At 47.8% G+C, this 15000-nt stretch overlaps 1 protein-coding gene across 1 annotated transcript in view; it reads right to left on the reverse strand.

The window, feature by feature from the left end:
- Positions 1-1255: 1255 nt before the first annotated feature.
- The window catches only part of LOC126995288 (kin of IRRE-like protein 2), a 299367-nt gene continuing 285622 nt past the window's right edge, over positions 1256-15000 (reverse strand). The window contains exons 7-10 of the mRNA XM_050854777.1: positions 14612-14802; positions 9452-9614; positions 1658-1812; positions 1256-1321 (exon numbers count right to left, since the gene is read on the reverse strand). Coding sequence (XP_050710734.1) covers positions 1256-1321; positions 1658-1812; positions 9452-9614; positions 14612-14802 — 575 coding nt within the window. The remainder of the gene's footprint in view (positions 1322-1657; positions 1813-9451; positions 9615-14611; positions 14803-15000) is intronic.

The following is a 15000-nucleotide window of genomic DNA, read 5'->3' on the forward strand; positions in this document are numbered from 1 at the left end:
GTAAAATGAGGTAAAATAATTTGGGCACAAAATATATTCGCGTAACCCCGCACTGCAATGGCAGTGTTTTCTGTTCCCTGTTCATTTCATTCCGTTCAGGGCAGGTGTGTGGGCGAGGAGCGGCGCGCACATGCAGAACACCTCAGTGAACGATGTGAAATTCATCTGTGAGCTGAGAGTGACGAGGAAAAAAATAATGAAGAAATAACGAGCTGGATAAGGAAAACCTTTCCTGGACTATATGAGCATTTTGTTGCCGGTATAAAATAAATATATATGTACAGCGCTACATTCGTGGAGGTTCAGACAAAAGTACAATACAGAGAACTCGAGCATTATACAGGAAAGTCCACGTTTCTCCTTTGCTACGAGAGAAAATGAGAAAAGAATATACTTGGTAAATAAAAAAAATGAGGATTTAAATAAAAAGACACTAGCAAAAATGCTATGCATATATTTAAAGCAATACATTAACATGCTGAGTCTGATTACTTTTTCTTTCTGTTTTATCATTTAGTCTTTCAAGCGAAATAGGAGAGGGTGGAGCATGGGAAAGAGAGAGAAGAGGCGTGGAGGTGGGAAGAGGCTGCAGATGGAAGTGAATATGGAGACTGGGGTTGAAGAAGAGCAAAGAGAGGAGAAGGAGGAGGAGGAGGAGGAGGAGGAGGAGATGGAGGAGGACGACGACGACGACGACGACGAGGAGAAGGAGGAGGAGGAGGAGGAGGAGGAGGAGGAGGAGGAAGAGGAGGAGAAAGAGAAACAAAAGGGGAGAGACGAGAAGAACAAGGAAGAAAAGGCATAGGGGTTAAAAGTGAAGGAAGCAGGTGAGAGAAAACAAGAGACAGGCAAAGTAACATAAGAAAAAAGAAGAGCAAGGAGTAGAGGAGAGAGATAAAACGATGAGAAAGTCTAAAGTTAACTACTGGAGGGAGACAATGAACCAGGGAGACAAAAGGCAAGGAAAACAGCTAGGCAGACAATCGGAGGAAGAGGGAGGATGGGAAGGGATAGACAGGCAGGCGCGGGAGGGCAATGTTGGGAGTGAGTAAGGAAAGTGAGGCGGTAAGCAGGCTGATTGGGAATAAACACGGGCTAAAGTTATTCAGGAAGGGAGGAGGGTAGCTAGAGAGGTTTCACTCAGATAACGAGGGAGTGGATAAAGCAGGAAGTTCCCTCAACTAACAGGAGAATGAATGAAGCAGGGAGTCAAAACAGCCTAACTACATCTAGCTATACAAGCTACCTCAGCTAGCTAGGAAGCTACCTCAACTAACTCAGCTACCTCAGCTAGGAAGGGAGATGTGCTTACTTCGGCCAGCTAGGGCGTGGGCAGGAAACACAGGGAGACAGGGTGGCATGCTTACCTCAGCCAGCAGGGTCGTGGGCAAGACAAGTAAGGGGGAAGGGGGCTGAGGGGTAGGGGTGTGTGTTTACCTTGGCCAGCAGGGGCGTGAGCAGGACGAGCGGGGAGGCAGGGGGGGGTGTTAACCCTGGCCAGCAGGAGCGTGAGCAGGACAAGCGGGGAGGCAGAGGGGCATGCTTACCTAGGCAAGCAGGGGCGTGAGCAGGACAAGCGGGGAGGCAGAGGGGCGTGCTTACCTTGGCAAGCAGGGACGTGAGCAGGACAAGCGGAGAGGCAGAAGGGCGTGCTTACCTCGGCCGGCAGGGGCGTGAGGCTGGTGGGCGTGCCGAGCGTCCAGGTCACGTTGGGGTGTGGTCTGCTCCCCGCCACGATGCACGAGATCACGAACTCGCGGCCCACCCGAAGCCACTTGGGCGGGGCCTCTATCCTCGTCACCAGGGGCCACACTGGGGAGGAGGAGGGGGTTGGAATGAGGTGGTTTGGAGTGCTGGCAACAATGCAGGGATAGAAGTGGAAACTGTCGGAATCAGAAAAAGCTGCTTGGAGATGTGAAGTGGCTGTTTGGGTGTTACTAACATTGCTGGGATATGAGGAGGATTTCGGGGTGTTGATAACGCTGTAAATATGGGATGGAGCTGTTTACGGTGGTGGTAATACTACAAAAAGGCAACGCAACAGAGTCAAGGTAAAAAATTAAAAGGGGAAGAATAATTTATTAAAGCCTATTGCTATTTCCGGTCGGTATGAGACTCCTCAGGAAAAGTATAATCCTGATCCCGATCAATGCCAGCTGTTGTAAAACCCGACGAGGAAACCTTAATTACAGAAAACAAGATCTATATAAGAAAAGAGACTTGGTTCGTCTCTCTCTCTCTCTCTCTCTCTCATAGAAGCATTCTGGAAGAACGTTTACATGTCCACCTCATATCATCTAATTCACCTTTATTAATCCCCGTCGCTCCGCCGAAGAGGAAAACAAACACGCGTCCTTCACTTCGCGTCACGGAGGTAAAAGTCACTGTCCCTGGAATGGACTGTCTTTTAGTCCATTACTCGGAAAACTGGAATTGTGACGGACGAACACTGCGTGACAGATTGATCGTTTCCTTTGGTTTCAGAACGACTCGGGTGGCTTTGGTCATAAGATTGCCATTTCAGTGCTAGTGCAGAGGTCGGTCGGGTCATCCTTAGCACTCCGCCTCCAGGGTCCGTTTGCAGCCTGCGTATCCTGCCCTGGAGGTTAGGTTCAACATATTGAAGTGTTCATATATGAATTTTTATGCAGATATATTAATTTTTGTGGCGTCAGGAAGGTATTTCGTCGGCGAATTTTCGTCGCGAATTCTGGTCAAGCTCAAGCAAAAACTGCTGAAGCTAGGAAGGCGTGCTTGGTGGCAAATGAAAGCTCTATTAATACAGATTAATAATCATAGAACAAATTGGAAAGCACTATTTAAATAAAAAAAAAAGTTATAAGCAGAAGACTAGGACGTGTCCAAATCGCAACAAAAGGGCCGAAAAACAGGCTATTTTGTGACGGCTCGACGACAAACTTGGAGTCAAGCTATCAAAGAATCCTTCACGCTGGTCAAACTACATTGTAAAGAGGGGCTACATGCCAAATTACAGCCTTCTAGAGGCAATAGCAATGCCACACTAGACAAAAACGGCAAAGTATCTGTAGTTCGTAAAAATCGCTCTCAAAAGGGATTAAGTTTTGAGCTCTAGCGACGAAACTACTGGGAGTAGGGAAATGTTATGCATCATATTGGAAAGCACATTGGTAGGACTAAATTATTTGTTATATGTTTTTTTTCACTTTTCAAAAAATGAATGGGTTTCAAGGTTAGGAACTCAGTAATGTTTTTTTTTTTTTTCAGAGTCGATTTTTGCGAATTTATTCGATTTTTTACCCTTTCGAGTCGGTTTTTGAGCCCGGTCGCTTATTACAAAATATAGCCTTTTCATTTTGTCGTCAATTGATACCAAAAACATTTCTGTAGCCCCAGAAATAAGGGGGTTATGGCGAATCGCACCGAAGCGGTTGATTTTCCAAAATTCGCGGCTTAATGACAATCAGTCAATTAATCAATGGGGGCATACGCCGGGGGGCGCGACGCCTCGCCCACCCTACGACGCCAAGCCCGGGATCCCTCCGGGGGAGTCTCCATGCAGGCTCTCTTCCCAACCCGAGTACCTCCCGGCAGGATCTATCGACTTGCTCAATCCACGAACACCGTGGGCGTCCCCTTGGCCTCCTCCACTCAGGATTGTCTCTTACAGAGACAACCCGATGAGCAGGATTAACTTCTGGAAAACGTGCCACTTGCCCGTATAGCCGGAGTTGGCGTTGACGGACTATGCAGGTAATATATGTCGAATCAATCTCACGGAGTAGTCGCCTGTTTGACACAAAGTTATTCCAGCGATATCCCACGATTCTGCGTAGACACTTATTACCAAAGGCATCGATCCGCCTCTCCAAGTCCCCATTTAGTGTCCATGTCTTACAACCGTAGAGTAAGACAGGGAGCACAAGGGACTTGAAGATCCGGATCTTTGTCCTTCTGCACAGGTATCGACAACGCCATATACTCGTGTTGAGGGAGTCCATAACACCGTGGGCCAGACCAATCCTTCGTAAGACTTCCTGGCCAGACTCACCGTTGTTATGAATTACGCTACCAAGATACGTGAAACTTTCTGAGATCTCAACGTCCTCGCCCCACGCATGAGCAGACTGTACTGTTTCATCCAGCAAGCCTCCAAACACCTGTACCTTGGTCTTGGCCCAGGAGACCTGGAGTCCCAAGGGCTTCGCCTCCTCGTGCAGTGCCTCGAGAGCCATCACCAAGACCTCCAGCGACTCCGCCAGGATTACTGCATCATCAGCAAAAACAAGGTCAGTGACCCTGGTATTGCCAATGGATGCTCCGCAATGACTCTGGTCCACAACTCTGCCCAGTACCCAGTCCATACAAGTGTTGAAAAGCGATGGGGCAAGGACACAGCCCTGCCTCACTCCCGCATTCACGGGAAAGAAGCTGGACAAGCCCCCGCCCCCACACTTCACAGCACTCTCTGTCCCAGAATACAGGCCAGTCAGCAGACCAATAGTCCTCGCAGGAATCCCACGGAGTCGCAGAAGATCCCAGAGTGCCTCACGATGCACTGAATCAAACGCCTTCTTGAGATCGACATAGGCTGCAAGCATCCCCTGTCGAAACTCACGTCGGTGCTTCACCAGTACGCGAAGCGCTAGGATACGGTCAGTTGTTGACTTGCAAGGCGTGAACCCAGACTGTTCAGGTCTCTGCAGCTTCAGCAGCTGGCTGCGAATTCGCATCAGCAATAGGTGGGCAAGCACCTTGCCTGGCACACTGAGCAGTGTAATACCACGGTACTTGTTGCATTCCTGGCGGTCCCCTTTCCCTTTCCAGATAAGGACGACCAACCCCCTCTTCCGGTCAGGAGGAATGGTACCGGACTGCCATACGGCAGTCAAGACCGCATGCAACCCGCGGATCATGGCCTCACCTCCAGCTTTGAGTAGCTCCTCACTGATGTTACAGGTGCCAGGTGCCTTCCCACCCCTCAACTTGGCCACAGCCTCTCTGACCTCAACCAGAGAGGGTGGGCTTTCAACAATGGGTGGGTCAGCATCCGCCACCTGCAACCCAGCAACTGGAAGCTGCCCACTTGGAGGGACCGCCATGTATAGCTGATCAAAGTACTCAGCCCAACGAGCCCTCTGTCCATCTATGTCCGACACGAGGCAGCCGTCAGCTGTTCGGATAGCGCTCACCTGAGATGGAGACTTAGAGCGGAGCTTCTTCAGGGCTCGGTAAGCAGGTCGAAGGTCATTCGCATTTAAATGGCCCTCGACTTCCTCAGCGAGACCCCTGACATACTTATCATTGTCTCTCCTCAGGAGAGATCTAGTCCTACCTGACAGAGCCTGTATTGGTCCCGGTTCCCAGCAAGTCGGGCAGCGCGACTTTCCCCAATATTCTCCAGGGTCTCCACCGAAGCAAAGCCACTCCTAGATCTCGGGCGCTCTCCAATGCACTCCTTGGCAGCTTGCAGTCTCACGTTTGAAGGTATCCCACAGTTCTACAGGGTCCTCCAGGGTGCCGAGCACTTCAAACCGATTTGAGACTGTCACTGCATACTCCTGAGCACATGCCAGGTCCTCCAGCCTCTCGAGATGAAACACAGTATTGTTGCATCTCGAGATTCTTCTTGACCTGACATGAAGCTTTAGTGTTGTAATAACATGCCTATGATCAGTTACTAAGAACTCAGCACTCCGGAAAACCCTGCAATTCTGAAGGATCATCCAACGAGTACTACGAGAATGTGGTCAATCTCCTTAGCCACTCCTTTGACGTTGCTATACCAAGTCCAGCGGTGCAGCTCTGGTCTCTGGTGCCAGGAACCCGCAATTTTCAACCTCCTGGATCTTACAAAATTCAGGAGGAGATAGCTGTTGATGTTTCTGGTATCAGAACCATGGGGATCAACACATAGCTCGTAGCCAACCTTGTCAGTACCAGTAGTAGCACTGAAGTCGCCCAAGACAATGAGTGTGTCCCGGGGAGGGCACTGGTCTAATACGGAGTCGAGTTTGGCGTAGAACGTTTCCTTCTCTTCAGTTTCACGCATCTCGGTAGGAGCGTACACTGCAACAAGATACATGAAGCCCAGTGTGTGTTTCAGCTTCACTCGCATTATACGCTCATCAACCGGAACAACCTCAACCACAAATGGCAGCAGTTGGCTGGAGATGCCCATAGCTACCCCACTGACATGGAAGCCATTTTTTTTTTTTTTTTACGTTGTTGCCTATTGCGCCGGTAGGCATCTTCCCGGTGGGGCCTGATGGTCGGCCCAAGGCTTCTTCCAGGTGGGGCCTGATGGTCGGCCCAGCCCGTTCTGGCGCAGGCGAGTGTTTATAGTGGCGCCATCTTGCATTGGCTCATGCTGCCCCCCGGAACTCGTTCTTGATTCGCTTGGACGGCTTCCTCTAGAGTCCGGGTTGATGGGTGGTCTTCAGGACAGCATGTGGGTAGTTTTAAGCCACTCGGCGGTGACTGAAAAATCCGAGTGGTAGCGTGAGGATTCGAACCCGCGTCGTCCATCACGCGGCGAATGGGGGTCCAGTACGCTACCAGTTCGGCCACCGCCTACCCTAAACCGCTCATGCCGGACCAGTAGAAGGCGTAACCCCCTCACTGGTCTCACCACTGCCAGGCCTCCTTGTCTCTGAGAGTGCCACTATGTCCACCTTCAGCCTTCTGAGCTCATTTGATAGGTGGGACAGTCGATCATCGTCCGAGAGGCTCCGGACGTTCCAGGAGCCCAAACGCAGAGCCCTCCGAAGGTTAACCCTGGGCCCGGTCCTGCGGGCGGGCGCAGCCTCTGCACCACCCCGGCCACCCCCAAAACAAAAAGAGGGGCCAGGGGACCCTTCCTCCTTCGAGGTGCAGGGGTCCCGTAGGCTTTGCCCTGTACCCGTCACTGACGGCAGGCTCCCCGGATGCGGATGCATTGTGGAAGCCTGCCGCACGGTCGGGCCCCCCAGCAAGACCGGATCGGGGTCGAGGCTCGCTCCCCGACCCCGACCTCTACTTTTTAATTTGTTTTTGGCTAGGGCTTTCTTTTTGGCAAGGGCGCCGCAAAATCAAAAGTCCGCCGTCCATTACTTGAGATGTCACTGATATCACACTCAACGTGCCCGCGGCCACTCTGACATCACAACTAATATAATTCTCCCTTTTCATTCGCAACCCTCGCAACCTTTTAACAGGCAATTTATTGAATTATGATGGCGGCAGAGTTTCCGGCACAGCAGCATTAATTTTGCGTGGCGTCATTTATTTGCTTTAATCCTTCACAGAACACACGAGAGAGAGAGACACACACACACACACACACACACACACACACACACACACACACACACACACACAAACTCTCTCTCACACACACACACACACACACACACACACACAAACTCTCTCTCACACACACACACACACACACACACACACACACACACACACAAACTCTCTCACACACACACACACACACACACACACACACACACACACACACACATACACACAAGGCTTTAATCCCAGCGAGGCAGCTTCTGGGAGGCGGTGGCTGAGTCGTCAAAGTAACGGCCTCGTGTTCAGGAGGACGCGAGTTCAATCCCCGCCCGGTGCCACCAAGCTGGGATTTTTCAGCCGCCGCCGAGTGGCTTAAAACTACCCACATGCTGTCCAGAAGACCACCTATCAATCCGGACTCTAGATTCTAGGATCAAAAATGAGCTCTGGGAGGGCAGCATGAGCCAATGCAAGATGGCGCCACTATAAACACTCGCCTGCGCCAGAACGGGCTGGGCCGACCATCAGGACCCGCCGGAATGAAGCCTTGGACCGACCATCAGGATCCACCGGGAAGAAGCCTACCGGCGCAATAGGCAGCAATGTAAAAAAAAAAAAAAAAAAAAAAAAAAAAAGTGCATCCCGGACACCCATTATGCACCCACGTGGGGGCAAGGCCCTGCAACACCCTGCAGCACCCTTCCCCATACACACACACACACACACACACACAGACACACACACACACGATGGGGGTGGCTGAGTGGTCGGCGTGCGGGCGCGGCGTCCAGGAGGACTTGGGTTCACGTCTCTCCCATGACCACAAACTGGGATTTTTCAGTCACCGCCGAGTGGCCTAAGACTACCCACATGCTGTCCTGAAGATAACCCATCAAATCGGACTCTAGATTCTCTCTCTAATAAGAGGATCAAAGATGGGCTCCGGGGAATAGCATGAGCCAAGCAAAATGGCACCACTATAAACATATGCCTGAGACAAAACGAGTTGGGGCTGACCCTCAGGCCCCGCCAAGAAAGCCAACGGGTGCCATAGGCTGAACGTAAAAAATGAAAAATCAACTCTGACAGCATTTGTATTCCCATTATTTGATACTTGTTTTTCTGTTCAGGTGTTGACTTAATCTATATATTTTTCAAGGGCATTAATTAGGGAATGTGGTGTCAGTGGCGCTGAGTGAGAAAGTAACGTGTGGGTAAGTGGGTGAGATAACGGAAATAATACAGGTAAAAAATAATGTTTGTTCTTTTAAGAGGCATGTCACTCTACCTTCATTTCACCTTCCTCGGCGGTGGCAGACTGGTCAACGTGCGGGCGTGGTGAGCCCATTGGACCTAGGTTCGAGTCCCACCGAAACACGCTGAGTTTTCTAACCATCGCCTAGTGGCCGAAGATTACTCACAAGCTGCCCTGATCCTCAATCAACCCTAAATTCAGCGACTTTGGTCATGAGGAGCACCGGGGGCCATGAGTCATATATTACGGCAGTCACTATAAAAAAAAATCTCCTGCGCAACTAACAGGCTGAGGTCGTCGCAGAGGCCCATCAAGGAAAGCCTACAGCCGCTACAGACAGCACCTAGAAAAAAAAAAAATCTGGCTGACACATGAAACTGCTGGCGCTTAACTTTTCTTTTCATCATTTTTCTTGTTCCGCGCCTACACCCATCCTACCAAACGTTGGTAATTATCAAGTTCTAACAGATACGCACATATACTCACTTATCAGTCTCTCTCTCTCTCTCTCTCTCTCTCTCTCTCTCTCTCTCTCTCTCTCTCTCTCTCTCTCTCTCTCTCTCTCATTCTCATTTAGCGCAGGCGCATCCATCCATCCTCCATTCCATACATACTCCCCACACATCCACAAAAATAAAAAAAAATCCTTGACACATATACACGTACACCTCCCTTTCACCGGCCTCTTCTCACAGTCAGACAGATGTGTACTTGCATCGTATTTTATCTTCGTTTTTTTTTTTTTTTTTTTAATACAGGCACTCACCCCTACCCCTAAGAAACGCCCATGGGCACCAATAGCAAAAGACGTACGATTCATTTTGGTGATGACGTGCGCCCTCTCAACACCCACCCACCCACACACACACACACACACACACACACACAACGACACACACACACGCCTATACTCAATAACATTCACCAGGTACTTACGGTTCATTTTGACGGTGACGGAGGCACTGGCGGGGCTGGTGACGTTGTTATTGTAGGCGAGGCATTTGAGCCTGGCGTTGTGGTAGTCCCGCGTGAGCCGGAGGATGCTGAGCCGGTTGACCGTAAGTGCCGGGGACCGGGACTCCGACGTGGCGTCCAGGACCTGTGTGACGCAGGGAAAACAAGATCAAGTAAAGGCGATATCAGGGTGTTCAAGGGATTCCGATGTCCGTTGTGGCGTCCAGGATATATGGGACGCGGGGAGAGGGAGACTACGTAAAGGCGATGTCAGGGTGTTGGAAGGAAGAGACTCGCAGACAGACAATCGATTTTCAACTTAAGAAAGAAAAGGAGTAAAGTAGTCTAGGTTTACATCAGCCTTAGTTTTACCGTTTAGCTAACTTAATATGATTTAGATATATTTACATTACTATTCAGACCACACATACATTATGGTCCAGATTAGGTGGTCTGGCCCTAAACCTAAATGAAATTACACTAAATCAACTGCCACAGGACTGCATTTCTGCTTTAGTAAATATTAAAGTGAAGAAAGTGGCGGTTGAGTTTGTTTTTAAATGATTCAGTCGTGTTGCTCTGAATCAATGAAGTGGGAGCTTATTCCATTCTCGCTCTACAGTTCTGTGACATTTTTTTCTCGTCCGAAACGTGTCATCGATCATAAACAATTTGGCTTTAATCACATTCGTAAAACCATTCAGTATTTTGAAACATTCGATCATTATTCCAAGGAGGCGACGTTTCTTAAGAAGGAACAGGTTAAGAGATGAAAGCCTTTCATCGTAAGGTTTGTTTTGACGTTGAATACTTTATTATTTAACAATGTCCTTCGCAGAGTGGGAAGATCAACAATGTACTGCATAATCAGAGTGGGGTAACATTAAACTATTATACAGCAGAAGTATTGCCTCTATATTCTTAAATGAGAAGTTTTTTTCTTCATGAAGACCAGCATTCTATTCGCTTTATTTTGCTGCATCAATGCATTACTGTGAGAATTTGAGGTTTGACACGATTTTGATGCCCGGATCCTTGACACACTGAACGCTTCTGAGTCTCACGTCACACATTTCGTAATCGAGCCTCTTATTTTATGTTCCAACTTAAAGAACCTGACACTTATCTATATTAAAAGGACTCGCCCATCTATCAGACTAAGCTGAAGTTTTATGCAAATATTCTTGGAGGCTTTGTCTGTCTTCATTTGAAAGGATCATATTACCAATGTTTGTGTCGTAAACAAATTACCTTTTCTTATAACGAGATTTTTGAGTTCAACGTCAACGTCGTTGATGTAAATTATAAACAACACTGGGCCAAGAACTGAGCCCTGACGAACCCCACTAGAGACACTAGAGACAGGCACCAACTATGATCTAACTCCATTTATCACCACGCTTTGCTGTCTGCTGCTCAATCAATAACGGATCCATTGTTGTACGAGGGTAGATCAGAAAGTAATGACAGTGAAGGTATAATTTTTGACAGAAAGGAGGGAAATCAAAACAATGCTCTACATTCTTTTAAAGTACTCCCCTTCTGCCTTTATACAAAGTTCCATCCTTCTTCGCCACTTCATGAAGGAATTGCAGTACTCAGAATCAGGTATGGACTGAAGTTCTGGATTTACCGCTCGCGCCAGGACTTGGATGAGATGAAATTGCTTCCCGGCGATCTCAGCCTTGATCTTAGGGAACAAACAAAAATCGCTGGGGGCAAGGTCAGGTGAGTAGGGTGGACGGAGGAGAATGGTGATCCCTTGCTGCCAGGTACTGCAGTGAGGCGAGCTTTGTGGGGTGCAGCATTGTTGTGGTGAATCAGAAGGCGCGATTGGGCACGGGTGGGTGCGGACTTGGTCTGCTGTTCCAGGACGTGCGGAATGACCTGGTTGGTGTTGTACTGGCCAGTAATAGTGGACTGATGGGGCGTCACGTCCATGCAGATTGGTCCTTGGGAATTGAAGAAGATGGTGAAGAGGTGCTTCCGTCTGTGAAATATTTCCTTCAAAGTTTGGAGTTGGGTCTCACCCTCGCTCTACCACACCCTGTTGGATTGATTTTCCAGGATGGTGAAGAAGGAAATCCAGCACTCACCTCCTGGACCAACATCCGAGAACCGTTTCGGACCATTCGGCTCAAATTCAGCAAGCCAGAGACGACACACACGCACACGTTCGCGCTTCGGCTCTTCCGTCAACAAATGTGGGATCCATCGAGCTCACTTCTTCCTCAGCCCTAACGCTTCATGCACAATGTCATGTGCACTACCATAGCTGACGACAAGCTCTAAGTATAAGAACCGAAGAGTTACGGTTGGATTCTCCTCAATAATGGAGTGCGCACGGGCAGCAGAAAAACAAGAATCAAGCGGGAAACAGTCTCCAGTGATAGAGTAGATTCCAGTTACACTTGCAACAATTCCCCTGGGATCTCCGTCGCCTTCTTCTCCAGTTTCCACTGAGTGAAGACGGAGAACCGACAGCACGCCTTATAGAGAAATTCATTGTTGCCGGTCACAAAGCACAACAAAGACTGACGCAGTCACACAGTACAACGAGACAAGAGAAGCCAGACCAGCGGTGCCAGAATACGTTGCCTCAAACCCTTCAGCTCTCCCACTCAGCGCCTAAGCTTCTATTGTAGTGACCACAACTGTTATTACTTTCTGATCACCCCTTGTACTTTACCTTAAATACCTAGTTGCTTGCTTTTCTAAGGCAATTTATGTTGTGGAGCTTGATCAAAAGTTTTCCGAAAATGAATATAAATTACGTCCAATGATGTGTTATGTCATGAACTGAAAAGAGGCTTTTATAAACGGTCAGTGGGTTCGACAAGCAGGATCTCTTGATACGGAAGCCATGATGTGACTCTTTGGTTAATGAGTGGCTGTCGAGGCAACTCATAATTTTGTCTCTAATCATGCTCTCGAGTAGCTTATCTACTACTTAAGTTACTACTGAAGGGAAACATAATTGATGCCATAATGATTTTGCGCTGCAACACATGATGTGTAAATGCAAGAACATAACATGTACTGTGTGCCAAATAAATGATTCAAATTGTGTCCACTTTATAATTGAGTTCAATGATTTTTAAGAATGAATAAAGACGGAATATTATAAAATAGTTCATTAATAGTGAGCTGCATTTGTTATAATTTTATAGGTTTTATATCAGAAACAAAAAATACATAATATTTTCTATGAGCATATTCCTTAGAAAGTTTTGTACTAAAGCCACTAAATAAGATTCGAAACCACAGTACGCTGTCTAAGAGTGCCCGTTCGATTAGAATGTGCTGTAAAGGTACGGAGTGGAATTACGGTACTAAATTTTCTCTTTTTAATGAAATAAGATTAATTAATCGTGCCGCGCCGTACCATCTGCAATGCGTTATGGAAAATAAGTCTGCATACATACTTTTGGGTGCTTAGGAAGAACTTTCAGGACAGAAAACTTAATTTATTTTCAAATAATGGGAGTGTGTTAAGAATATGTCTGAATTGAATATAATAAATATTATCCTATCCCGAGGCAAAAAAGAGCACTGCGCTGAATCATAAGTTCGTAACTGTAACGAGTTAAGTTATACGAACGATCGGAATGTTGTATTAGTAATCAAAAGGGGATAACTAATGAAATATATATATATATATATATATATATATATATATATATATATATATATATATATATATATATATATATATATATATATATATATATATATATATATATATATATTAAGTAGAGGATGCAGTACATCTGTTTGTGGAGGGGAAGGGTGCTAAGGACATAATCAATCTACGCTAAAATAGGGAAAGGTGCTATTGTTATAATGAATGTATTTTACGGAAAAGAGCTTTAATAATTCATTAACATATTCCAAGTCAATTATGGGACGTCGTCCTATTTCTACAACAAAAAAATAATGGTTCGCTAAACATATTTAAAATATTAAAAGCAAATGCGAAGAAATCTCAGACAAACGTTGTTTATATAGTTAGAAAGGAACGGCAGACCACTAAACCTAATCCTATGAGCACGTTCAATATACTTTGTTAGCTACTGATTATGTAGACGATAGTAAAAGAAATGGAAAAAAAATATCATGGAAAGACTTACTTAAGCCTTTAAACAACCAACGACTGACACCTGGCGCCCATGCACTACTTGGTGGGCACGGTGCAGGTTTTAATGGAAACTGCCCATCCATCTCCACTCAACCCAGGGATCGAACCAAGGACCTATCGGTTAAGAGGCGAGTGCACTAACCATTCTACAACGGAACTCATGTGAGTGTGTGTGTGTGTGTGTGTGTGTATGTGTGTGTGAATTAGTAGCCCACTTGTTTTTTTTTCCTTCAAAGCAGCACTTCACCGTAGCTTCTCTCAGCAGTAACCATGTTTTTTTTCTCATTTTTTTAACGCTAGTGCACCTTCACAGCAACACGATATTAAGACTTTAGGTGTCCCGTTGACTCTTGGGAAATCCCCTCATGAGGATCTTCAGCCTCAAACGCCGCGCTAGGACACTTATTTTTGTTGGCTGAATGGTCGTCCCCAACTGTAATGTTTCCCTGAATCCGAGACTCCTCAATTCAAAGCTGCAATCTGAAAATTCTCGAAATTCCAGCGCCTCGCCTCCATCCCGCCTCTTAGGCGTTCCTCAAACGCGTGCCACGGGGAAGGCAATGCAATCAAACAATTTACCGCGAGGAAAGGGAGAGGACCTCACGGCCAACGGGCTGCCGCTGCTCGTGAGTGTAATCCTGCGAGGTGGTTGTGACGGCCTCCATGTCGGAGAGTATGGGTTAACAGGTTTATTTTTACCGCATAAAGCGAGGCGTTGCGAGGCGGGTGTTGGCGAAGGCATTGGCGACGCGGGTGCTGGCTGCTGCTGCGGCGGCGGCAGCGCGAAGATAAAACGGACCGTGAAAGTTTTAAGGCATTAAACTAACTTTAGTAACTATTAGGATTTAGCTTTTATCGCCTTAAGGATAATGAGAGGAATAACACCTCCTTAAGTATCACATGAAAAATAAAACTGTAGGGCAGGAAGGGTCTGTGTCGCGAGGGAGAGGAAACGTCAAGGCATCGTCGCACCGTCCCCTCACCCCTGACCCCCAGTGACTCACCTCCCCGTCCCGCCTCCACACAACGGAGGGCGGAGGGTCGCCGCCCGCCACGCTGCAGGTGATCTCCCAGGCACCGCCCTCCTGCAGCGGCCCCAACACCCCGTCCGTCACCCGCTGACCACCGGCCCTCAGGACGGGTGGTTCCGGTGGCACCATCACGTGGAGACTCAGGTGTGTGCGTCGCGACGTGGCTGGCGGAGGACACACGGTGTAAAGTGAACACACACACACACACACACACACACACACACACACACTCACACACACACACACACACACACACACACACACACACACACACACACACACACACACACACACACACACACACACACACACACACACACACACACACACACACACACTCGCGAAAGCGAGTCCAACTCGTG

The sequence above is a fragment of the Eriocheir sinensis genome, chromosome 7 (assembly GCF_024679095.1).
Source record: "Eriocheir sinensis breed Jianghai 21 chromosome 7, ASM2467909v1, whole genome shotgun sequence".
NCBI lineage: Eukaryota > Metazoa > Arthropoda > Malacostraca > Decapoda > Varunidae > Eriocheir > Eriocheir sinensis.